The 25589-nt window shown below is 45.8% G+C and overlaps 1 protein-coding gene across 2 annotated transcripts in view; it reads left to right on the forward strand.

Annotated features, from left to right (window-relative positions):
- The window catches only part of ITPR2 (inositol 1,4,5-trisphosphate receptor, type 2), a 267987-nt gene extending 247880 nt beyond the window's left edge, over positions 1-20107 (forward strand). For both annotated transcript variants that reach the window (XM_010575416.1, XM_010575415.1), the window contains 2 exons: positions 15301-15462; positions 16704-20107. In XM_010575416.1, the coding sequence (XP_010573718.1) occupies positions 15301-15462; positions 16704-16790 (249 nt within the window). In that variant the 3' untranslated portion in view covers positions 16791-20107. The remainder of the gene's footprint in view (positions 1-15300; positions 15463-16703) is intronic.
- The last annotated feature ends 5482 nt before the right edge of the window (positions 20108-25589 follow it).

Raw genomic sequence — 25589 nt, forward strand, 5'->3', positions numbered from 1 at the left:
AGTCCCTGGCACACCTGTGTGTGGCCCTGCAAAGGGATTTTTTTCATTTTAGCCAACCTCAGCAGAAGTAGCTGGCTGTCAAAACACCAAAAGTGTGAGCCAAGCGGAGCCTGCAGAGCCCGACAGCTGTGGGTCGAGAACCTGGCTGCCTGTCCTTTCACACCTTGGGGCAGTGAGAGATTGTCCCAGGGTTAGTTAGCGAACGTAAAGTCATTTCACTGATGCCAAATCCCGGTGCGCGCCCCCAGCCTGACATCCAGCGTGTTCAGTGGCCATCCCCGAGCAAACCATGTGGAGGTTCTAGAGGAGGCAGGTCCAAAGGAAACACAGACAAGGCGAGGTGAAGGCAGTGAAAAAGTGCCATACGGAAAGGGGAAGAGCATGCTGACAGCAGGCGGGCGAGGAGGAGTGGGGTTTGTGGAACAAGCTGTTCTTTACTGCTGTCAATTTTTGTCAAAGAATGTAATAAAATTCTATGTACTAAGAGGGCTGTTGACCTCAGCTCTTAAAATATAACTTCTTTGGAGACAAAAAAAAGAGTTCTGACATCCAGGATTTTTCTATTCTGTTACCTATCAGCTTTTTGAATTTTGGAGGCAAAAGTGTTCCCTGCTAATTTTTATCTCTAGTCCCTAGGTATTCTTACTACATCCGAGGATTGCTAAACACTGTACAGATAGAGAGAATGACCTAAACCAGAGAAATGTCAATCCAAGGTGACATGAATGCTGCAGAAGGGACACTTGGGTTGTCAGGAAGACACTCCGGGTGTTTTTCACATGTGCTCTGGTGATTCATCCTAGGCAATTTAAGAAGCTTCCTCCCCCAGATGTCCACCATACCCTTCTGTTGCAATTAACCACAACAATAGCAAAGGGGGGAGGACAAGCGATGTGTTTGTTCACTCCTGAGCTTCTGCAGTTCGCAGCCCAGAGTACTAATGTGAAAATTGATGGCCACTGAAGTCACGCCAGTCTGAACTGCACTGGTTGAGGAGAGGACACAGTACCGACTCTGCTGGCTCTTTATAGGTAGGATAATATCAGCAAGGAGAAAGGGCACACAGCTGATAGGGGTGACCCCTTCAGCTGCTCCAGCTAAATCTGCCAGGGACGGTGAGCTGCGGTTCTTAAACTGGCTCACTATAAATAAACTGTATTTTTAAGGCTTCTTCATTATCATAAATTCTAGTTCAACATGAAATTTCTGATCTGGCAACTCACAGACTTGAAAATGCTTACAGGACTTGTGCACACAAATGCTCTGCTGGAGTGGGGCATGGAGTTTATAACTTTTGGGAAGCTAATAATGCTCTCATTGTTAGGACTGATTTATTTTACTTTTTAAAACTGGCCTTCCTCCAAAAGCTAGCAGATACTATGAAAGCAAAACTTGCAAGGATGAGATGTATGTACATATCATTAAGCTATGCAACTTTTTCTTAATTACTTTTAAACGACTGATACGATGCATGTCACATTATGAGTAATTACTTACCATGGCAGTAATACCAAGAGCACAAAAGCCGGCTGCTAAATAAGATCTGAGGTCTCTCTGACAGGCTAATTTCCTAGGAAATACAACATTGGTTTTGTCTGCAGTTGGGTTTTCATAAAATAAGCAATTAAAGAAATATGCCTAAATAGATGATTTACTGCTCCCATTTTTTGTCGTGCTCAAAATAGAAGAGCAAGCAAGAATGCAGGTGTCTCTGTCCTTCCACATGGACACAGGCCCTGTGGGGAGTTCAGGGCTTCGGTTTGAGTGCACCGGGTCCCAGAGAAAGTCCTTTTTCTGCATCAGGGCCTGCCTCAAATTCACAGAGGATCTCAGAGCTACCGAGTGGTGATACAGAGTCACTAGAATACAGCTGGAATTGTGCTTTGCACAGGTTCAACCACTGCTTGAGTATACGAGGGGAGGTCCCTCTCCCCTCATATACCCAAGTGTTATCCAGTTTTACATTTACAGAATATAGGGAAAGCATTGTTGTTTTTCCTGCTGCTAGGTATCGAATTATTTTTCTGTTGTTGCTTTTCCTGTTGTTCAAAAATAATGTTCATTTCTGTAGGTAGTACATTGCTATTTTTGCCTCTCTGTACAATTTTGCCTCCACATTATTATCTTATAGAAGTGCTGAACACCTCCCTCTCCACTTCATAAAACAAGCAATTACAGTAACATGCCTAATTAGCTGATTTCCTGCTCATTTGTGTGTTGCTCAAAGCATGAAGTTAGCATCACGTGAGGACTTTGCATCTCTGCACAAAGCTCCTATTCTACAAGAGAGCTGAGCATCTTCTACTTCAAGGGCTCTGCATCTTCTAGAAATGAGCTCTTTGATCCACCGTAAACAGTTTAGCTGGCCTGCTTGGCTAGGTGATGTGTGAGGTATGGGTTAATAAAGGGAAAGGTGGGCTTCATTTGGTACCTCATTGTAAAAACTTGAGGTTTTAGCAGCTTTAAGTTTATATACATTCTTTCCAGACAGGGAAAATTAATTTTCCTGTTGCTGCTTGAATGGGAAACCACGGATCTGATCCTGCCTCCTTAGAAATGATGCCATTAGCTGCAATGGGAGAAAGATTGATATCAACGGCAGGTGCTGCAGCCCAGGCAGATTTGCTGTGTGTGGTGAGGGTGTGGTGATAACCTTCATCCCCAGAACTGACTCAGTGAAGGAACGGCCATGCCGCTGCACAGTGTCCTTGTCCCTGCTGCCTCCGTGCTCAGCCCCTCACGGTCTCATTAACTCCTAATGGGGCAGGTCCCAGCACCAACACAAGGGTGTCTTTTTTCCTTTTTCCTTTGAAATCACTTCTGAATACAAAGCTGTAATGTAATTGGAAGTTACAGAGCGGAGCCTAAAACTCCCCAAAAGTATATTCATTGAGATTTCCCCCAAGGTCTGGGATCAGTGGTTTGATACTACCCAGCACTAGTCTTTTTGGACCCTGTGGTATTGTGGCTCAGTTGTAATCTCAGCTTGATTTCCTCTGTATTTGAAGGATTTGGCCACCTGTCTGTTGACCAGCATTTAGGCTTCGAAGACCGATTTTGCTGTAAAGATGGGTTCTGCCTCGATCATACAGTGTAGTCACAGCCTCCTTGTCCTCCTTCCAACTTCAATTCATTCAATTTGCGAATTAAAATAAATGAGCCGAGTTGGGTTCCTGTTTGTTTGTTTGCTGCTGGCCTTAAAAACTCGAGCAGGGGTCTGGACATGAGGCTGTGTTCCTTGAAACTTGCACATCCCCACGAACATGGAGTGGAGGTGTTCCAGCTGGAGCGCCCTCAAGCCGAGCAGTGCTGCTGGCAGGACATGGGCTGCGGTTCCCTGCTGGAATCCACTCCCGCCTTGACCTGCCAGAGACTGGAGCTGTTAACTTTCCAGGCAGCTTGCAAGAGCCATCTTTTATCCCTTTGTTAAAGAAGCATGTGGCCTCAGATGGATCTGTGTGTGGGCAGACCTTTATTCTGTGATTTCAAATGATGGAAAGGCTCTCCAAGGCACTGGATAGGCACCTACTGTTGCGCTTAAAATCCTGGCAGTAACAGAGCCTCGATTCTCCTGGGACTGGCTGTGTATGGCTTTGCCTAATGAAAACTGGACCTTAACTGGGGTCACAGATAGTGCTGAGTTCAACCCCAGAGGAACAATGTGATGAGCAGATCCCAAAGCGTGTAAACTGAATTCATTTGATTTTGCACTATGGGAGAAGCAACAAACACAAAACACTTCAATGCTGTTTGAGAATATTATTGCAACATTTGAAAACAATTATTGTTCTTTGTATTACAGTGGTACTAAGCTTCTGGCTTCCTGAATGGGAAAGAGGCTCCAAAATTGTCTGCAGCCAAGGCAGATAGATAACTGCAGATGCTGAGGAAAGGAAGGACTATGGGTTTGCCCAAAGACATAAGGGCAATTAGTAAAAGAACAGGGAGATGAGTTTGAGGTTGTTGCCTTACCAGGAACACCATTTAAAAGTAAATAAGCGTAACTTTGGTTGGACTTAAAACATAGCGGTGAGATTCTGCAAGAAGTAACAGGGAAAGGCTACCAAAAATGTAGTTCTGCTTCTGAGTTCTCACAGTTCAGAGACAGCAAGGTTTGGGGGAGTTGGGTGCAACGTTAGTGTGAGCTTGTTTTACAAGGTGTTACAGATATGATGAAGTTACTTGTTTTCTGTATCTGTTATGGGAAGAAAAATCCGTTGGCCTGTATTACTCTGCATAGATAAGTTTCTGAATTTGTAAAACTTCGGTCTCATTGTGCCATTTATCTTTTGGGATCAGCTTTATGAGATTTGTGTCAGGTTTTTCTGTTTGGTTGCAAGGCTAGTTCATGGAATCTTCTCTCTTTTTAGTGTGGTGGATGTGTGTATGATAAAAAGCTAAGATTGCATCATCTTTAATAAAAGAGAAGATATATAGCCTAAAGAAATCAGATTAGTTGTAGAGAAAGAAATCAATCAGGTTGGCAAATTGTATCTGTGGGACAAAGTGCAAAATGTTTGTTTCATACAGTATTTATTGAACAAATTTGTTGAGAAGATGGTTAAAAATGCTCTACAGGAGAAAAAAAATGGGAACCATTTTGTTCAATTTAAATGACATTGATGTATTTTTTACATCATGAAATCTTGCAATATTACCAACAACAATCCCTGATAAAGTACTTTACACAATTGCCTCACAGGGCATTTTGAGATAAAAGTATATATCGGAGATTGTAAATTGGCTGCATCCAATTTATATATAATGGAACCCACTACAGCCATCCTACGAAATTCAATAGATCAGGAATCACATTACACTTCTGTGAGTTTGGGTTAGTAGGAGCTTTAAAGAGTCTCCAAAACAAACAGGCAACTTTAAATGATATTTAATGGACCCTGTGTATTTTATACACGTGATTAGAATGTTTTGTCTCTGTTTTTCATTTTGCTGGGTGCTGCTGAAGGAAAATTCTAACTCCGGGTTTGTGAAACTGATCATCTGCTTGTTCTCAAGAGAAAATGCATTTTAATTGAACAGAGCAAACCATATTTAAATGCTGGGCTAAAAAAAAAAAAAAAAAGAAACAGCAGATCTGTACAGAGGATCTATTTCAATATTTTCCTAGCAATACGAGCAAGAGCACTAAATGAAAATGTAGTATAGGCAGATATAGGCTCACAAAGTACCATGGTGGTTTTGTCTTTTATTGATCTATGCTTGCAGCCTCTGAAAACAGCACACAGTAGACACGAACCTGAACTAATAGCCATTTGTTTCACCTTGAGGGCCCGGTTTTGCTGGTTTCCGCCTATTTCCCAAAGGGAATAAAAGTGCTCCGTGCTTCCCAGTGGGCAAGTGGCACCTTGTGGGATCTGCCACTCACCCAGCCACAGCCAGAGCTGCCAAGTGACCCCTCCTTGGCCATCGTGTCTGCACAGGCAAGGAGTTGTGCTCGCCCTGCAGAGGAATATACAAAACCCACAGGCGAGCATTTGAACAGAGCAAGCAATTTGTGAGCAGGTTGGTAGCGTTCAGGCCCATAAGGCTGAAAGGTGGCCATTGCTTGGTGGTGTTTTGTCAAGAGACACTTCAGAGAGAAAGCTAGGTCTTTTTTCTCTCCTCTGACTGATACTCGAGTATGTGAATTTATGCAAGTGTATGGTATATGCATGATCACATCGTTGCTTAAAAAAACAGTTCGGTATAGCCCATTGGTGATAGGTAATAATTCTTATTAATCTTAAAAGAAAATGTTGTTCTTTAAATTGTTCTTTCATACTGCACCATGTGCAAAATACATCTGAGTCAAAATGGGCCTGAAACAGGAACATTCCGATCAGGATTCAAAATGCCTCGACTCTGGCAGTATCCTAAACCAGAACAATCACGCTGCAATCAGCGAAGCTCTGCCTGTGTAAAGCTGAGAATAAGGTCAAGTCCTGAGCCTCTGAAAAACGAGTCTCCAGCTGAGTCTTTGTATTTCCCAAAGATTCTGTTACACCAAATTGAAGCTAAAGCTAGGAAATGGACAGTACTTGCAAAATACAAGGCAACAGGACCAGAGAATTAAAGCAAAATGTGAAAAAACCCCATAAATTTCAACAAGTATGTGCCCGAATCCTGTGCCACAAAAGATATGAAGTAGAGGTCATGGTTTGGAGTTTAACCATGGAGTTAGACGCTGATCCACTGGATCAAACCAGCACTTACATTGACAAAAATGGGTCAAAATTTGTGGTGTCCTTACCAGCTGAATGGTAAGTATGTCTCTAAGGAGGAGACAACATCTCTGTCGCCAGCTGTGGCATGATACTGTAGGGTATGTTTACATTGCAGTGGGATTAGTGCCATTGGCTTTTGTCTGGAGTGCGGTATCTGGAGTGCGCCTGCTAGCATGTTTTGCAAAAGAAAATCAATATTAAAAGAAGAACAGGAGAAGGGGGGGCTTCAGCATGCTAGTGCAAGCGGTGTGGTAGCGTGCGGGTAGGTACGGCAAGGGGCTGGAGAAGCGTCGTAATTCTGTTTGCTTTAAATGCAGTCCATGGGAAGCAGAAATACCATTACCATTCAGCTAGGTGTGAGCCAGTCCAGCAACCGAACGGTGAATTTGCTGAAATGATGTTGGGAGCAGCAGGGGAAGGAGAGGGAGACAGAAGTTAGAGCTGGAGGCATTTTGGTGGCCATGGTGAGGCTGCGCGAGCAGCTCAGCCCCTCTCCCGTGACAGGGCTGCCCTCCCCGGTGGGCACGAAGGGGGGCCGCTCTCAGCGCCAGGGGAGCCAGCCCTGCGGGATTTAATATCGGTACCGCAGTGAGCTGGGAGGGAAGGGACAGAGAACTGCCAGGTGCCTCAGCGCAGAGGCAGCCATTGCATTACGCTGTGCTTCCCCCACCGAGACAGCTGGAACTAAACCAGAGCCTCCCATACTGCCATTAAAAGGTTCTTTTTTTAAGGACATGTGCACTTAATGTCAGAATATTGAAACCATACCCACGTGAATAAAGTTAGTAAGCCAGTGATTCATTGCTGTTTCAAATCTCTATCTAGCCACAGTAAATTTCTGCTCAGTAGTGACAGTCTGTGTCCACATTGCAGGCTATGATTTACAGTTCTGCGTTTTGTATCAACAACATCTGTTTAACAAAAGAAAAAAAAATAAGCCAAGAACATTTATTTTCTAATCTCTGTACCAGATGTTGTTTCGTTATGCACAAGATCCAGGGATTATATCAGAAATAATTTAATTATTTTAAATGAATAATCTGAAGTGTTTTTCCTAAAGAACGTCCCGTAACCACTAACAACATAAAAACATAGGAATGTGGAAAAATAAACTCATGTTTTGCACAGATCTATAATTATATCTATTTTAAGGGCACAAATATTAAGCACCAGATCCTAGTTTCAGATGGTAGTGTTGGGATTCTTGAAGATTTGCAGAGGAGAATATCAATTCTCAGGGTTATGATAGAGATAAGGTGGCAGAGAGCAATTGAAACGGCAGAAGAAATCAACAGTTGAGAAATGAACGTGTGCCGCGGGGAAGGGAAGACGCGAGAAGCAAACGTGGCTTCAAGGAGAGTGGTGCTGGGGTGGGATACAGCCCCCCGCCCTCCAAGCAGGCAGAAGTTGTGCCGTGCAACTCTGGGGAGTCCCCGGCCGGCTGCGGCCCTTGCACACCAGCAGGTCCCCCGGGTTCCCACCTGGAGGGTACTGGGAGGTGCAGCCTCCGTGCGCTGGTGACAAAGCTGCTTAGTTGGGTTTCTGCTTTCCACCTTCTGGGGCACGGTTGCTCGGGGCTGAAGCAGATCGCTTTCCTCGACGTGCTGGCTGCACTCTGGCTGGTGCAGCCCAGGTCGTGGTGGCCTTTTTCACTCTGAAGGGCACGCTGCTGACTCATGTACTTACCATTTGCATATGGGTTTGCCCACAAGAGTGGTGTGAGATCACGTTCAAACTTACGGTCTCGACTGTAAAAAATTATTTTCGTGACTGTCTCCATCTCTTGGAGATAAATGCCACGTCCCCCAGGTGTATTCGATAAGCAGAAGTTTTGGGGTGTTTGTTCTTGGAAAAGCAGGGTCCTTTACAGGCTTCAGGCTGAGTATCGAAACTGGCTCATACAGCATCAGAGAAAAATCTTTGCAATTTGAAGTTTATTATAATTCCTTGCCATTATTTTTGCAGGGATATCACAAGCAGGAATGCTGATAGTGAGACATTTATAACTGACTGGCCTGGATATCAGTCTTGAAGAACTCACAATTATTCAGAATTACAGTGATAGATTCTGTTGCAGCCCTCAAAAACATTCAGCCAAGTTAAAATGAAAGTAAATGCATCAATGACGCTGCTAAAGCAGACGGTGTGTCTGTGTTATGGTTCCAACCTTCTTTCAAGGGAGAAACAGATTTCTATATTTTTCCGTGAGCTGGGGAAGCTGTAGCATGTATCAATCCAGTACAGACCCAGCCAAACCTATTAGTTTTCTTGTTGCATAAAGATTTATCTGTAATTGCCAAGGTTTATTTTTATTTTCCTTGAATTACTGTTGTGGATGTGTATAGATGCATAACAATTCCTAATTTCCCTCCCTATATTCTTGTACAGCACAGATTGCTTATCAAATAGTCTTAACATTAAAGTGTCAAACAGGATTTGCAGAAAGCTATTTGGGTTTGTAGTTTAGGATGAACGTTTATCAAATTGTGGATTAGCTGAATCATGCACTGAACAAAATTATTATTGTCTGTGATTAAATCACAAAGTGGTTATTGCCCTGTGTCATCTAAAGCACAAGATAGTTTAAATCTTTAAAATCCCTTTTTAAGGTGGCTATAGGAGCTACATAACTACAGACTTTTAGGACCAGAGTCTGTCCCTAGGCAGAAAAATAATAGCTTTCAAAAGGTCGTTTGGACTGATCCCTGTCTGCTTATACGGGCAACAGATCTTGGAAGGGAATGGATGGACTTACTTACGTTTCAGACATAAAGAATAATTTCTCAGTAAATAGATCTCTCTGTACCCAGCGCTAAAATATTTGTTCAAGGTGCCAGCTCAAGAAAGGGGAGCGAACGGCCTGTTCGTTCTCGTGCCTGAAAGGACACGAGCCGCCTGCCGAAGAGCAGCGGTGCCGACGCTCTGTTTGCCTTCGCTCGAGGCTCGTGTCCCCGGCGCGGCTGCGGCGCAGAGGGTGAAGCTGCCTCCCTAAAGCTATGGGAGGCTTTTGCTGGGCTGCCGCGGTGCCCGCTGTTCGTTGCGTGCCAGCAAGCGCCTGTTGCGGGGTGAGATACCACGGACAGCCCAGCGCAGCACACCGAGCTGCCGGTAGCAAACCGTCATGGTGAGGTCCACACTCCTCTTCTGCACCCTTCGGTCACCCCCCTACCCGAGGAGCAAAGAGGGCTTTAAGCACACCCGTTCTCTCAGCCTCGCTATTAGGAAACAAATACGCTCCTGGGGGCCGTTTCGGTTGCCTCGCCGAGGCACCAAGGAGCAAATGGTCTGTGTGAGACGGGGGAGCGGTGGGCTGGAGGGCGCGGAGACCCGTCTCGTGGGCTGGAGGGCGCGGAGACCCGTCTCCTGCGCTGATGCGCGCAGCTGGGGAGGTCACAACCCGGAGGAGTTGTGAGCAGTCATCGCTGCTTTTCGTTTTGAATAGATAGGAGGGAAGTCCTGAAACGGCTTGTTTTCATGTTGCAACAAGGGGTCACAGGACAGAAAGGGCTAAGAGTCGCTGTGTTAGAGTCTGCTGGAGAAATGAAAGTCTGGTACGGCTGACGGCGGCGTGGCACTCTGAGCCCACGGCAGTGGCACCGGCAGAAAGCGTACATTAGGCTGCCTTCGCCCCTCTACTTCATCCCCCTTGTCCTACTCTTTGACCTATTTTCTCTCATTGTTATCTAGTAATCTATTTTTTAAAGTCTCAGCCCAGTCTTTCCTGCTGGTTGCAGCTGATCCATCTCACTGCTAGCCTGTGAAACCAGCACCTCCTAAAGAAACGTCCCTCTGCCAATTACTCTGGAAGCATGGATTCAGCTCAGCGTGAGAGCTCGATTGAAGCCAGTGGGCTGTGCCAACAGGACAGGGATGGCTCGAGAGAGACTTTGTACAAAGTATAGAAACTCTAAACAAATCTCTTCAGTCTGTTCTCCATCCATGCTCAACTGGAGCTAGCAAAGTCAGAAAAATGGCAATGTTTTACTGAGGGGAGGACTTAGCCCAAAGCTCTGCCTTCCCCCTGGAAAGCCCACAGAAGGGAAGGAGAAAGTTGCACAGAAAAGTCCAAGAGGCAAACGCAGATTTTTGCTCTGAGCATGCCTCTCTGAGGAGAAGGGTTTGAGGTTTCTCAGAAAACGTGAGTAGCAAATCCTCTAAGCCCTGTGATTTCTCAGGCGTGTGCCCTCGCCGGCGGCACCTCGCAGCTACGTGTACCCAGAGTACCTGGCAGAGAGGTGTTCGCCCTGGGGGAGCTGTGATTCCCCCTGGAATCCCGCCAGCCGAGGCGGGAGGACGGAGGGAGCGAGCATGCTGGATCGCCACGCGAAATGTCTGCTCTGCTCGTGTGCAGTCTCTTTGGCCGGCAGCCTTTTGGCTAGCCCCACCTGCCTTTTTTTCTTTTTTTTTTTTTTCCCCTCAGCTGAACTGACGGAGAGGAGGCTGCGGCTCCTTTCTGTCCCTGCAGCCTTCCTGTCTGGCTGACTCTCTGCCCTGGACACAGATGTATGCTTAAACATGAATTCTGCGAGGCACACGTTATGCTTGCGGAGGGAGTGTGGAGAGGGAAGATGCTGTGATCCGTAGGTGGGCTGCTGCGGTTGGGCTGCTAATATCTGCTATCCTGTGCAAGAATGAAGTAACAGTAACAATATACTGCGTTCAACCCCTGTTGTTTAGAAAGAAGATTTTAGTACATTTTAACAATTAATTCTGTGTCCAGACAGCTACTTCGTTTTAAAGCATCCCATCCACATACTTCACCCTCTGTGAGCTCATTTATGCTCAAGCTATGTCACCTCACGCTAACCTGGTGGCTGTTGATGGAGTCCTGCGACAGCTGTTTGCAGAGGTTTGCCCTGGTCCCTGCCAACAGCCTACCTCCCTCGTCCAAACTGCTGCTCTGTTCCAGATGGGGTTCAAAATGTCTGAGTGAATGCTATCCTGGGCAAAATGGTTGGATTTCTGAGAGCGATAGCTAAGGCATGACAGGTAACACCTTGCAAAATCCCAGCCCCGCACCAGTCACATAAGACGAAGCAGGAGCGCACCTGCAGCGTAGAGGAGGCATGTTACAGCGTTAAAATGTGTTAGTTGGTCAAGGTGAACCCTGGACTGAGCCCATAAACATTTAAGTCCCAGAACAAATGTTTGGGGTTGTACAAACATGTTAACTACCTCCAGTTAATTGGCAAGCAATTACCTCGAAGTAAAAATAGCTTTCCCATAGCTGAGCAGTCACAGAGTGCCTGTCCCCCCATGCACACTTACAGATCACTAAAAATTTTGGCAGAGGAGCCTTGTCCAATTTGCCTTCTGGATCTCGGCAGGTTTGTGATCAAAAGTTTTTTGTCTCTAACAGCAATGGCTGTTTGTTTGTGGTATAGACTCAGCAAATAGGGCTGTGTGCCAGAGCTAATTTTCATGCTGCCCTTTAATAAAGTTCTGCAGTTCATAATGCAATGAAAAAATAAGGTAATATTGACCAGCAAAAGCATGCAGTTCAGCAAGGGAATATACCTACTGCATGCACTATTATGGAACTATCGGTGAAAGCTAGATAAGTATTTTTAACTTAAAGACAAGTTGGCAGGCTAGAATGTGTTTCCTACTGACTTGCTGAATTTTGAGTCTTTCTGATACTTTGCATGACAAAGATACACAGCTGTACTGGATTTCATTAGATGTATATGCAGTTGAGAACCAAGAAGCAAAGTCCTGCCTGCACCCAACACAGCACTTGGGACTACCAAGTGAGAGACCTGTGGTAAGCTGTTTGACCTGTTGCCTCTCTGTGACCAGGAAAAGCTGTAGAAGTCAGTAACATCTTTTTGTGAAGTCTCTGGTCCGTGCAAAGCCATCAGCTTCTCTTAGAACTTGGATCAAGTCCTTGCTTGATCCTCCACAACATTTTGGCAAAAAATGCCCAGATTCTCTTGGTCTGTAACTAAACCACAACTGGGTTTCTTTCTTGGGAGGGATTATCACAGCGCTGCTGGGAAGGCAAAGCCAGGCATACGCGAATGAGTGGAGTCCGTCGTTGAGCTCCCGTGACTCTGGGGCTCGTGGTGGCCGAGACGAGCTGCCCCGTGGTTCCGAGCAGTTCCAGCTGAGGAGCTACCACCAGCATCACAGCATCGTGTGGCAGCGGGCGAGGTGCTGTGTGCTCTGTCCCTGTCTTCACCCGCTCCTGGTCACCCCTCTTCCCGGGAAGTATAATGTCGTGCCGAGGAGGAGGGAAGCCCGTGACGGTGGGAGCCTCGGGAGAGGCAAGCCCACGGAGGCAGGCTGTCTGGCATCCACACGGATCTGTGCGGTGTTCCTCTGGACGCTGCAGTGTGGTGGAGGGTCAGTCTACAAAAATCTTTGTGAGGCAGTTGGCAGTCTCTGCCTTGCATCCTGGAGGAGGGAGGGAGTGGCAGATGGAAAACAAAACTAGCAAAGTGCATTTCACAATGCTGGCAGCAGTACTCGGCAAACACAAGAACCGCAATGATGGAGTCTCAGATTGCTCTCCCTGTGTAGCCTGGCTTTAGAAACTTTGGCGTTATGGTGAGCCTTGCCAAAAAAGGGCTCCCGGCCCCTCAGCTGGCTCTATGGCCACGCGGCCTTGGGTTTGGTACCTTCAGGTGCTTCAAGCAAGAGAAGCTGTAATGGGTGCAGATACCAGAGCTTTCCAGGAAACACTCAGATACAAGTGCAGCTCTGTTCGCTGTAGCTCCTTTGAATTCACTTTCTGTGCCTGTGGTGGCAGACAAATTTGCTGGCAAACATTTTGCAAAAAAAAGGCATTGATCCAGAAAGGCACTGTGCACAAACTAAGCTTAGTATAAATGAGTACACCTGTGCTTAATGCTAGGCACGTGATGAATGCTCTGCTAGATCCTAGCCAAAATAAATTTAAAATAAATATCAGAGCATACTCGTGGAAAATGAATGCTGCTCTTGTAAGCAGAAACGCATGCAGCAGAAATAGAAGTCTACCGCTCCGTGTGTCCGCTGGGGATATCCAGCAGTGAGGGTCACGTGCGCTCCTTTTGAGCTCACCAGCAGAGCTGGTGAAAACAGGTTTTGATTTGAATGAGTTATGACCCATTGAAAATGGCATCATGCATAACCACAGTAAATTGTCATAATGAGATCACGAGGCTCAAAAAAGTGGGCAGCGAGGAAAGAGGCCTCATTCCACCAGCGTACACGGCTGACTGAGCCCTGGGCTGCAAAGTGCAACAGAGGGGCACAGTCTTATTCCCTGAACATCTTGTCAGTTTAGCGACAGGACCAGAGGTTGCACAGCCGGACAAAAACTCATTAGAAGTTTTGAGTTAAAAAGAAGCAAACAAACCAAAATTCTTATGGCTTTGCATTTAGTCTTATCTGGGATAACAGAGGAGACTGAGCTAACACAAATAGTGGAAAAACATGAATACCGTTAAGTGCTTCCATACTTACCGAGGGTTAGCTTGCTTGTTTCTAAACCACGTTGCCGTAGGAGGGGAGGGTTTGGTGATCAGGGCAGAGCACTACGGAGTTGAGAGCAACTCTCTCTGGAAGCACGATGAAGCTGTATTCACTTGGCGCATCCCCGGGCTCACAGCTCTGCCAGGCTAGCCTGTGTGGACCCTGCTCACGTACGGCTGCCTGCCCTGCCCAGCTGTAAATACTGCAGAATCATCACTGGCTTTTCTATTTTCATGGTGAAGCAAAGTCCGAGACTACAGTAAGTTCAATGCACTTAAAACTTCACCAAATACCAAACCTGGACAACATAAGTAGCACAACTTTTGCCTGCCAGGAGTCTTGTAGGTGGACTTCTGAAAAGAACTCCTTTTCTTTCCTCCTTTTCTTTCCTCCTTTTCTTTCCTCCTTTTCTTTCCTCCTTTTCTTTCCTCCTTTTCTTTCCTCCTTTTCTTTCCTCCTTTTCTTTTCAATATAGTGCTATTTGTGTGGGGCCATTCACAACACAGGAGACTGGAAGAAACACACTTCAACTCTTTCTGTTTCTCTTCTAAAGTTATCAAGTGCACGTGTCCATAAAGGCCCGTTGCAAAACACCAGGCATATGATCTAACCACATCCTCCCACTCCCCCCAAGGTGGAGGGCAGAGGTGCGTTGATGTAACGCATTGCCAGCTACAGGACCTGTTCCCTTTTTCTTGTGCCTTAAGGCAAACTGGGTTGCTTGCCACATGGTTGCCACTCCTCCTAGGCTTGCACCCTTCCATCTCCTCTGTCTGTTATGCTTTGCACACAAATATCTGTGCCCCTGAGCCATGGAGGCAATTCAGGCTCATGCTGATAGGCAGCACCTTCCTGACTCATCTATTTACAGTATTTTTATTGTGATTAAATTCATAGCCTGAGTCCATGAATAGAGAAACACCCAATTCGGTGCTATTCCATGTAGTGCTTGGTCCTTAGCAGGTTAGCCCTTGGCCATGGGGTTGTGCTTGCATTTACCTAAGGTATACGATCTGAATAGCATGCTGAAGCCTAAGCCATTCCCAGGACCCCAAATTGTCTGTTGTGGGCAGCTGAATCCAAGGTCCCTCTGCTCTTGCAGTAGGCACGCTCCAGGCCAGTCTGGAGAGGACTCTGGCTTGTCTTGTTTTCCTGGTGTTGGCTCGCTGACATTGCCGCAAGGACAGCTGAAATAGATGGAGGCCAGCCAAGCTGAAGAGACAGTGGGGAAATGTGTCCCTGCATACACTTAAGAGCAAGGCATGGGGAGTGCTCAGGCTTTCCTGGTGCTAGTGTACCAGAGAAGTCTCCCCAGAGCTGACCCAGCGGGCGTTTCTGCGTGCCAGAGCCGTGGACGCATGTGCCAACACTGCCCACGCTGCAATACAGGTGCAGCTGTGGGGAACCAAGATTTTCCGGTTGGTGCCTCCTTTGTAGCTAAGGAGAACCAAGAGTAAAAATGCTTGTATAAAATACTTTCTGAATTTACTACTTCTTAAGCTCACTTGCTGTGTGTCATCCACTGAGTAGTCCTTCTGAGTTTTCATTCTCTAGTCTCAGCTTAGTAGCACTGCATAAACCCCTACTAACATTACTAATTTTTCTAATACCCATGTAGGAGAAGAATTTGGACTGGTTCCCTCGGATGAGAGCCATGTCCCTGGTTAGCAATGAAGGCGACAGTGAGCAAAACGAAATCAGGAACCTGCAAGAGAGGCTGGAGTCAACCATGAGCCTTGTAAAACAGCTTTCCAGTCAGCTTGCTGAGCTCAAGGAACAGGTAAGTGCCCTGCAGTGGGTAGCAGCCTGAGTGCGTGTGGGTGAATGCGCTAGCTTTCATCAGGTCACAGTCAGGACAGGGTTACAAAAGAGGCTTTTGTCTTAGAAAGGTTTTATCTTTCCCTCCAGTAAGCTTTCTGAGTAGATACACTGATAAGGGTTTGGAATGAAATTGTACTCCGTTAGCAACAGCAGAGAACAGGTAAGGAGAAAAGCTGAGGGGGAATTAGTTATGAAATCCTCCCAGTGAGTGTGTGAGGACAGAGGGAAAACTGCAGAAGCGATGACGGGCTTTGCATATGCAGGTACTGCATAACCTGGCAGTAAAAAAGACGTAGCATCAGAAATAGCTGCATACTGATGGGAATCAGTAGAAGAGATTTCTGAATCTGACACTGGTATTTTTTTCCCCCACTAAGAATATCAACAGTGCTGTTGTGAAAACAATTCCCTGAGCCTGTTGCTTTGTTTGTGTCACCCTTGTCTTTGTGCCCCTCCTGCAGCTCCCCCTTCTCCCGGGTATGGAGGAGCACAAGCTGCTGGCCTCCCTTAAAGCCCTGCTCCTGCCTAAACCACCTTACGTGTTTCTCTCACTTCAGGATCGGAAGGCCAGCTCCTCTTTTGCTAAAGATGCTGGTCCCTTCTGGCGTGCTCGTTACAGTTTCAGAAAAGCATCTGTGTGTTTTCTTTATGGGAAGCACTTCAGTGGCATCAACAGAGTTATCTAATTATCCCTCTTCAAATCCCTCCTTAAAAGTCTTTTTCCCTGTGAAAAACTCGACAAAGGTTTAGGCTGGATGTGCTGAGACTGTTGCTTATTGTGCTTACCCATACCGTCCTGGTGGGTTTTTTTCATCCCCCTCTGGCTGAATCTGTTCTCTCCTGGCTTAAATTTAAACTCTCTGCGGCTGGGACCATCTTTTAATTCTGTGACTGTACAGCACCAAGTGCAAATGCTGACCCTCTGCAGGGCTATGCAACACGATAGCAGCACAAATAATAAATACACTGTAAGACCTGCCGCTGGATAAGAAAAATGTACAAATGAGAATAAAATGTCCATACTTTGCAGGAAGCAGATCTTCCACTTCAAAGGCATCTTTTACTTGTAATTTTCAATGCTGAAGAAAAGAATTCCACTCCCTGTTGTTTTGCTTATATGTATCTTGCTCTGTGACTGCTAAATAATAGTAAAAAGAAAAAAAAAATCTCAACTCGTCTCTCTCTGCCTTTCCACCTTAGATGACAGAACAAAGGAAGAATAAGCAGAGGCTGGGCTTTCTTGGATCAAACACACCCCATGTGAATCATCACATGCCACCACCCTGATACCACGGGGAGAAGCCGTGACTAGCCTTTCATCAGTATTCCTGCTTTATTATAGAATAAAAAACTGAGATTGAGAGGAGTGAACAGTGCCTATTGTTACAAAGTTAAAAACAACCAAGTGCCAAGATGTTAAGTGGTTTAGCTCTGGGAACAATTTGTAGCTGTTTTTCATGGTTGAAAGGGACCACAACCTAGAATGCAAGAGATACAAGGGAGCTCGTTTGTATTCGTTCACGGGGCCTGACTCAGCTGCATTTGCGCTCTGCAACTTGATGGCTTCGGCGGTAGCTGCTGTGCGCGACAGAGGTCGGGGCAGCGTTTGGCCGCATCCTTTGAGCTGCCTTCGGGCTTCTCCCTAAAGCACTGGGATAACCAAGATGAGCAGAAGAAGGAGAAATGTTTATTAACGCAAATACAACAGCCTGGTTCAGAATCAATAGAAGTCGTTTCTGGATTATTTGCCAAATGGCAACATTAGTCATATTTGCTTGGCATTTACTATTTTTTAATTACCGTAAATATGTCAATTGGATAAGCGATAATGTTGCTTCAAGTAACTTCTACTAGGAGGGAAAGGGGAGAAACCTCAAAAGACTGAAAAAAAATTAAAGAAAAAAAGAAGGAAAAAAATAGAAAGAGTTGCAAAGAGAAACATTAACGCTTTTGAATTTTAGCTGTCACCATGCAATTTCTTATTTATAACATGGAGCACAATGGATCTACAGCTGTGGGAATGTTATGCACATAACACTGACAACATAACTGGAAGTGATTTCTTTCTCCTGGCTTCAGATGTTCTCCATTAATGTGGCTGTGAGATTTCACATACTGAGGAGTTAAACTGTATTTTAAATTCAAGTTCCAATGGAGGATTCAGGAAAGAAAAAAATTATACCTGTAGTTTGAAACATGTATGGGATTTTATTTTTTTTTTAAAAGCTTAGAAATATCTTTCTGTATGGAGCTGTAATAGTGTCATTACCTTCCATAAACTCATCTTCAGCAAGAGTTGACTTGAGTAAATAAGCACCATATTTTGCCAGCTTTCTCCTGAGCTAAAGGTCATGGGCTTATGCCTTTGCCTGCCCTTCCTGCTTTCAGGGGCTTGCAGGACTGGCCTGGCTGGTGGGCGACGGGGGGCAATGCCGGAGGAGCTCCTTCCAGCTCTAGGCCCTACGAAAGGCAGCAGCCAAGTCAGCTGTGCAGGTTTCTGCTGTATCCTGTATTTCCTGGGATGGCTTTAAAAGAAACGTTACAGGGTTTCCACCGAGCCCAAGAGGGCTCTTCTCTCTTATCTGAGATTTCTGGGGCACAAATGGGAGTCGTGGGCCCAGTTCACTTTCATTTTCAGTGGGTTTTGGTTACCTAATTGTCCTTGGTACATTTGGAAATGGACCCTCATTACCTGGAGTTTCTTTTTAAACCAAAATATTTTTGCAATGATTTTCCCCCTGTAATATTTCTGTTTTGTTATAAAAGCCATTTTGATCAAAGTTGAAAATATTCTTGGCTCCGCTATTTCTAGTTTCTCTCTGAAGAAATGCCGTTGTCTTATTTAAGGCACAATTCAAACAGAGCTAGAGTAAAGGGAAGGAAGGGGCATCTCCCTCTCTTCATCCCGAATTCAAACCTGGTTTTGAAAGCCATCTCTGGTTTTGTGCCAGTGAGTTGGCTGAAATAAAAATAATATACATTAGGGTCTGATTCTTCTGTCATTAAAACATTTTCCATTGGCTTCAACTGTGTCCTTAAAAAATACTATGTGGAAAGCAGGGATTTGTTGTATTTTACAGAAACAAAATCTCTTTCTGTTGACTTTCCTTTAGTCCATGGAGCATCCCGGTTATGAGAGGCGATGGCCATTTCCAGCTTTAGGGTCTGTCTTTCCTGCAAGAAGTTCTCCCAAATCCAGCCAGCGCTCTGCCTCCATGCGGTAAGGTGAAGAGCACGTGGTGGTGATCAGAAATGGCACAAGGCCAAGGAAAGTGAGTGGTGGAAGACTAAATTTTCTGCAACTCCTCTGCTGGTGGGCTCGCAGCTTCCCAGGCAGAGGGAGTGCATGGAGGCGACGGGAGCTGGACTGAGCTGGTCGATGCTGTGGGTTTGCTTCCGAGGCTGGAGTAACCTTTTCCACTCCAAAGACCAGACAACAGTCTGGTCTTTGGAGAGCAGAGCAGATGCGGCTGTGGCATGGGGAGCTGATGGTAGGAAAGCTGCTAGGTCAAAGCAGAATACAGAAAAGCAGTTGTCTTCAATGAATGACTGAGATATTTTAGAAATAAAGCTTCGAGTGTGCCTTTCCTTCATGCTTACTATGTATGAGGTCTCGATGCTACTGCTCCAGCATCACTGTGGTGGTGAAAACCCCTTCCGTAAGCCTTGCCTGTCAGTGAGGATGGGGCTTCATGTACCAGTTAGTGTTCAGCACCAAGAGACTTGCAGTGAATTGATTCTGGGAGTTTGCATCAGCCACATGCCATGCAGTAACCAGCCGCTGGTGTAAGATAAAGCCAGATTTGCCTCTCTGACTAGACTTACTGTATATCATGAAGCCAAAGAAGTTGCATGCAAATGTAAAGTCAGTGGTAAGTTGGTAGAGAATGAGATCCTGCAGCTGTATTAACTCGAAGTAGTTTATGCAGTTTGTCAGATCTAGTCACAATTTCTGTTTCAACAGCAATTTCCTCTTCCTCACACATATACTTATTAGAGGCATAAAGCACAGTTTAACGATAAGATAAATTAAATGATCGCTATTTATTGGGGGGTGGGCAGTTGGCTAATACTGGAAGTGGGTGGCACTTTTCTTGTTTACACTCGCAAAAAGCAGCTGGACCGCTGCACATCAAGGGAGGTTTCTGCTGTTGGAGCTGGAAAAACTTGAGACTCGGTGTGTTTGTGCCCTGAGCTCAGGCCTGCAGTTGCATGCTGCTGGTGCTCTCTCTGTCCTGCACCCTGACCGATGTCCCCAAGGCTCAAAGGCTCAAGAGCCCAAATACTGCTCTTCAGAAGGGAGAGCTACAATGTCAAAAACAAAGAGCTAACAGATGCCAGTTAGACTTCGCCACGGTGCCTTTCTGCTGTTGATAGCTTCCAAGAGAAACCTCTGCAATCAGTAACAGTAGGTGATGCTACTTGCACAGATTGTAAATATATTTCACTGAGCGTTTTGACATTTTTGCTGATTCTGTCAAAACTTAAGCCCTGCCCTGTGAGCAATCTGTACACCCGCACGTGGTAACTTAAACAGGAGACTGCTTACATGAATAATAGTTGCAGGGCCAGAGCCCAAGCCTTAAAGATTGTGAAATATCCTCATCAATAAGTTTGTAACAAAAATCATTGTTTTATACATATATTTATATGTATATCTTTGTTTAATGCAGCTGGGATATCCTCTTCGTAGGCAAGCATCATTTACCTTACCTATTTATATGAAATAATTGCAAAGAAGTTAAAACATCTAAGAGCTTTCAATGCCTTAGAGGGATTTATAATTATAAGCTCCTTGACAGTTAAAAATCTACTTAAGTAAATATGTCCATTGCTGCTGAATGTAACTTTTAATAAAGTGTGTCATTTTATATATGTCTGTCTTACTTATTCTTGGTGCTAAGGTGCAGGGAAATGTGCGCTGCTGAATTGGAGACTGCTGGGGAACCCAGGTTGGTTGTCTCTGGGAGACCAGGCTGTGGGTGTGCATTCATTTCTTGTAAGTAACAAAGCAGAAGGCATCGGTACAGCCCTGAATGAGGCTGAATCCAGCAATGAAAGCACGGATTTATTTTATTTCAGGCACAAACTGTTCCATTCAGGAGAATGGGTCAGATTGCCACCTTTCCTGAAGGTTGGGTGGCAGTTAGGTGTATAATTTGCTCGAGTGCTTTTTGTTTAGTCCGTAACTGGTAGGCCAGGGGCAGCCCTGGTTGAAGGTGAGTGGACGCAGGGATCATGATGGATGTGAGTGTCACCGGTGGAGAGGAACAGGCTCAAGCCAAACAGCCTCGGGTTTTTCTGCTGGTGCCTGAGGCACGTTAGGTCTCACTGCCTCCTTGGGTCTGACGTGAGGAGTCGGCGACTCGCTGCGAGGCTTTGACCATCCTGAGCATCGCGTATTTCAGCATCAGCGAGGTGACATCCCATCCTTGTGCCCCTCAGCGGAGCAGCAGGGCAGTCCCGCCAGGGCTGTCAGCTGGCCGTGCTGGTGAGCACAGGGCGCGTGTGATATGTACACTCGTGTGCGCGCCCACATAGGGCATCTGTGTCTCCACCAGGAATTGGCCTTTCGAGACAGAGCTGCTGCTGGTGCTTGGGAGCCTCTCACTGCCCATCATATGTTCCTGGTGCCAGCCCAAGACTTTAATTTTGGAAATCCAGCCCCCAAATGATACAAATGCAGAGGTTAAAGGCTTGAAGGCTTGATGTAACTTCTCTTACTAGGGTGCAGGCTTTTGTGTGTGGGAGTTTTTTGGTGCTTTTTTTTTTTTTTTCTTCATGTTTTCAGTGTAGCTCCTTCGAGTAGCACATTGAGAGAGAGAGACCAGGGGTTTTCCCCTCTCTTCTAGGTGAAAGGATTGAGGAAGACAAACAGCCCAAAACCACTGTCTCTCTCAACTGAGACAACTCAGGCTGAGGAAATCTGTGGTCCTGTGAAAAAAGGAAGCGCCTTACAAACCTGTGACAGGAGAACACATACAAGTGTTTTGGGTTTTTTTTCCAGCTGCGTTTATTACAGAAAGTCAATATTTATGAGGAAAAGAATGAGGCCTCTTCTTAGTGAGAAAAAGCCTGCTAATTAATTAATAAGAAAAATCCTATTAAACAGAGCATGTTGTTGCTTCTGTGCACTTCTTATACCAACCTGCTGAGGTTTTGAGTAGAATTAACTTTATTTTCTATTCTCTTGTATGACTTTAAGGTTAAATAGAAAGGAGCTTGTTTGCTACTAGGTTTCTTAGATTGTTCTGCAAAAAGGATGTCCTAAGAGAAAATGAGGTTTCATATAGTAAACTTTCAACCTAAGATTACAGTCACATTTAAAAACAAAAAGCCCCCAAACCACAATTAAGCTCCTAAGGCCAAGTGGAAGCAGTTTTGCACACAGAACTGAGAACCTAATGCCGAGGCTTCTCTCTTTTAAAATGTTTTCCCCAAAGGTACATTTTAGTTCAAAAGGCCTTTCAGGGAGCAAACATCCCCCTCGGCATCAGCCGCGCAGACGTCAGCGGGCTCATGCCGGTGTGGCCTACAAGTGAATTTAGCTCCTCTCTTTCCACCGTCACTGCCGCTGTGACAAAAGCATCGGCAGGCGAGGATGTTTTCTTTGGAAAGAGCATGCTTGTTTTCTGGGAAGGGCTGCCAAGCTTATTTTTAAGTGGAGAAAACTGAGATTTAGGGCTGCTAACCTCTCTGCTGTCCCGGGATGCCCACAGGAGCGACTGGCAGCATGACTCCCGTTTGCAGGTCGCTGTACTGGATGTGCCGTATTTGCACAAAATCATCCCAAACGACTCAAAAGAAACTCAAGCTCTAGGGATTTTAAATGTGGAGTAGTGTATTGGTATCATTGGTTCACACTTGCCCACTCTATTTATATGCTGTACTTTTTTAGTCCGAAGCAGGAAGCTGCAAGGCACAAGACAAATAGCCTTTATAACTTTGCTATTTCAACGTGTTTCTCTTGCTGCAAACAGCCAACAGTTACCCCTTTTTTTTTTTGTACAGTAGGTTTCTTACTCCGTGACACCCATCTCTCTCCACGTTTCCACCTTCGTCCACTACTGCTCAGGTAAGGTGAGACCTGGGAATGTCCAGAACGACAGGCTGTTGCCTGAGAAGCCAAACCAATAAGCTAAATCTGTAGGAGCATGGTCAAACTGGCAGTGTCTTCTCCTTCTGACTTTAATAACTCTGTTTAAATGTCATAGATCATTTTGTCAACTAGCACTTTCAATATCTGACGGTACAAGCAGGAGTTTTTTAACAGCTCTTCTTGTGGTAAATTATTGCACAATCTTCGACCCCTTGGCTGGAGTTTGAAGCCATCTATAGCCTGTTAAACAAACTGCAGAAATGGCAAAGTTGATATGAAGAGATGAACGGCTTCTGTTCCAAATTTTAACCTAATCCGCTGGAAGAAAACCGTACTCCAGTGGTGGGAGCCAGCGAGATCTCAGCCTGGCCCGGGCAACGGCCCCGGCCCTGGGGTGTGTTGCGGTGGACGACGGCACCGTGCCAGCCATCTTTTGTCCTGGGGAGGCGGGAAGCAGGGCTGCTGCTGCGGCTGGCGGCGCGGAGCAGCCACGTGGCCTTTGCCGGAGCAACGCTCACCCCCATGCACGAGGCTGTGGGGTCAACCCAGGCGTTGCTTTACATGGGCCCTCTCACCCCCCCCCATTCAAAACCCTGCAATTTCATCCAGATGGCAAGAGTGGTGTGGGGATCCAGTTACAGCCCAAAGGCTCCAAATCCCTTTATGAAATATTCCCTTCTGGCCCCCAAAGTCTGCAACGTGCTCTATAGGCTTTGTTCCCAATAACACCAAGTTGCCACATAAAGTGTGGACTCTGGCACAGTGTCATCGTTTTGTGTAATGGCCTTCAACTGTGATATGTTAACCTGAATTTCACAATCCTCTCCTAGAAGCATTTGCTTTCTTACCAAAGATATAAGGGTATATTCACTTGCTCTTTCTTTGCTGCCCTGCCAGCATTACAGCATGAAACACCCAGGAACTGTGTTAACTCGGGCACTGTGGCAAAGACCCACAGTTCTGTTCAGCAGAGCACGGGGCAACTTTGAAACAGGGTTCAAAAAAACCCATTTTCAGTCTTGAGTTGGTGTTGGATGATGGCAGTTGGCTCAGAGTTTGTATTTTATTTTTTTTTTAAGCCAACTTTTGCTGGCTTTGAGGTTGGTTCAGGCCCATTTGTAGCCCACCAGGGAGCTGTAACGATGGCTTTATCTGGCAGGAAAGTTTTCACCCTAATTTGATAAAGACAGCAGAATTCTTGGTGCCTTCAAAAAACCGTCCCAACCCTTCATCTTTCTGTTTTAAGCGTTGAGGATCTATGTGTTATACACACACAACTCGGTCTGAGGGTATTTGGGAACACTGGCACACAGAAATAAGGACGGGTTGGCTGCAGACCTAAACAAGCAGAGCAGCTGGTGTTGTGAGCGCTGCCGTCCCATGGGAAATGCAGATTTTTCTGCCTGTGGCAGGACTTTTCTGCTGAAGGAGAAGAGGAGTCAAGAGAGGAGAGTTTTGTCCCTGGAGCCATTGTGCTCTTCCCATGCAAGCGTAAACATCTGCCCAGGTCCCTGGTTGCTCAGCTGGGACGTGGGAAGATGCTAGCGGGAGTATCGTGCACCTAGCCAGAGACTCTGAGAGTTGTAAATGCGATGTGTTAGAGGTACAATTTATCATGCAGAAAAAGAAAGGGAAGGAAGGAAAGTTCAAGGGGAGGTCTCAAGGGTACAGGAAAATGTTGTCAGAAATGGTGATTTTACTGGTGGGATTTACTAAAAGTTTACTTTTGAGTTACTGTGAAGAGTTAGTGTTATCAGAAGTTGACTGTCCATGTCTTTGTCAGTCTTGGGTGTCTTTTCAGAAGTGAGGACTTAGCCAGAAGCTACCAGACCAGTGAAAAGCCTTGTACTCAGGGCCCTTGCTCTATGAAATCCGTTTTTTTGAAAGTTTGTCCACAGCACCTCACTTGGGATGAGTGCTCTTTTACATGGTTAGCACAAATCTAAATAAATACAGAAATATAAACTGAGCTGGAAATTTACTGAGTACAAGCTGTCTTGCAAAATTGCCTGTGTTTCCTGGCTCTGGACGGGATGGAAATACCACAAAATGAGCTTCTCTCATAGTAACGTGATACTTCTGTTTCCGGGCGCAGCTGAAAGCGGGAGGTGGAAGCGTGTACAAGAGAGGAAAGAGAAAAGCAAAAGCAAATGATAATCAAGCTTATTTTTAACATGGCAAAATGGAACTATTAATTAGAAAGATCAAAGTGGCCATTGTGATCATCTACTCAAACATCTGGTATAGTGCAGGCCATAGGGTTTTATCCAGCTCCTTCTCTGTAAGCTATGGCATGGAGCTGGAAAAGGTAGCTAACCTGGCTTGGAAGTCTTCATGTGAGTAAGACATGGTGTATATCTGCTAGCTGTTTCTCGTCTGGCTCAAACTTCAGCCCAAGTGCTACGTCCCGGTCAAACGAACCTGGTTCCCCATGGGCCATGCTGGTTCCCATCTCTCCAGGAGAGGGGAATCCAGTCTAAAGCAATCTCGGGATGTGAAGCTTATTCTGCAGCACAGACATCGTAATAGCAGGTCACATCTCTAAGCACCTGGCCTTGCACGGTGGCTGGGACGTTTGGCGACCAAGCCTGAGAAGACAAACTCATGCCAACCTCTCCACCAGCCCCATCGCCTCCAAGGTGAGGAGGACATGCATAAAGTTGTCTCATGGGCTGAATGTGGCTCAGCTGCACAGACACTGAATCTAGGCAGGTATTGTGGTGCCAGATCACCTCTTTTTTTCTGGAAATGCCTTTCATTTTGCCTAGTTTTATTGGTGAGAGCTCCCTTTCCAATGGCCTTCCCTCAGCCAGAGGTTCGCAGCCAGTTTCCCCAGTCAAGTGATGAATTATCTTATGGGGTCCCTGTAATTTTTCCCACCTGGCCAAATTTTGGAGACAGAAGTTACGTCAGCTAAGGTGGCAGGGAAGGGAACAAAGTGCTGTCACTAGTGATAGGTATCCACAGCAATAATACCCATGGTGTGA

This window comes from Haliaeetus leucocephalus, unplaced genomic scaffold (assembly GCF_000737465.1).
Source record: "Haliaeetus leucocephalus isolate CR32 unplaced genomic scaffold, Haliaeetus_leucocephalus-4.0 Scaffold473, whole genome shotgun sequence".
Classification (NCBI taxonomy): domain Eukaryota; kingdom Metazoa; phylum Chordata; class Aves; order Accipitriformes; family Accipitridae; genus Haliaeetus; species Haliaeetus leucocephalus.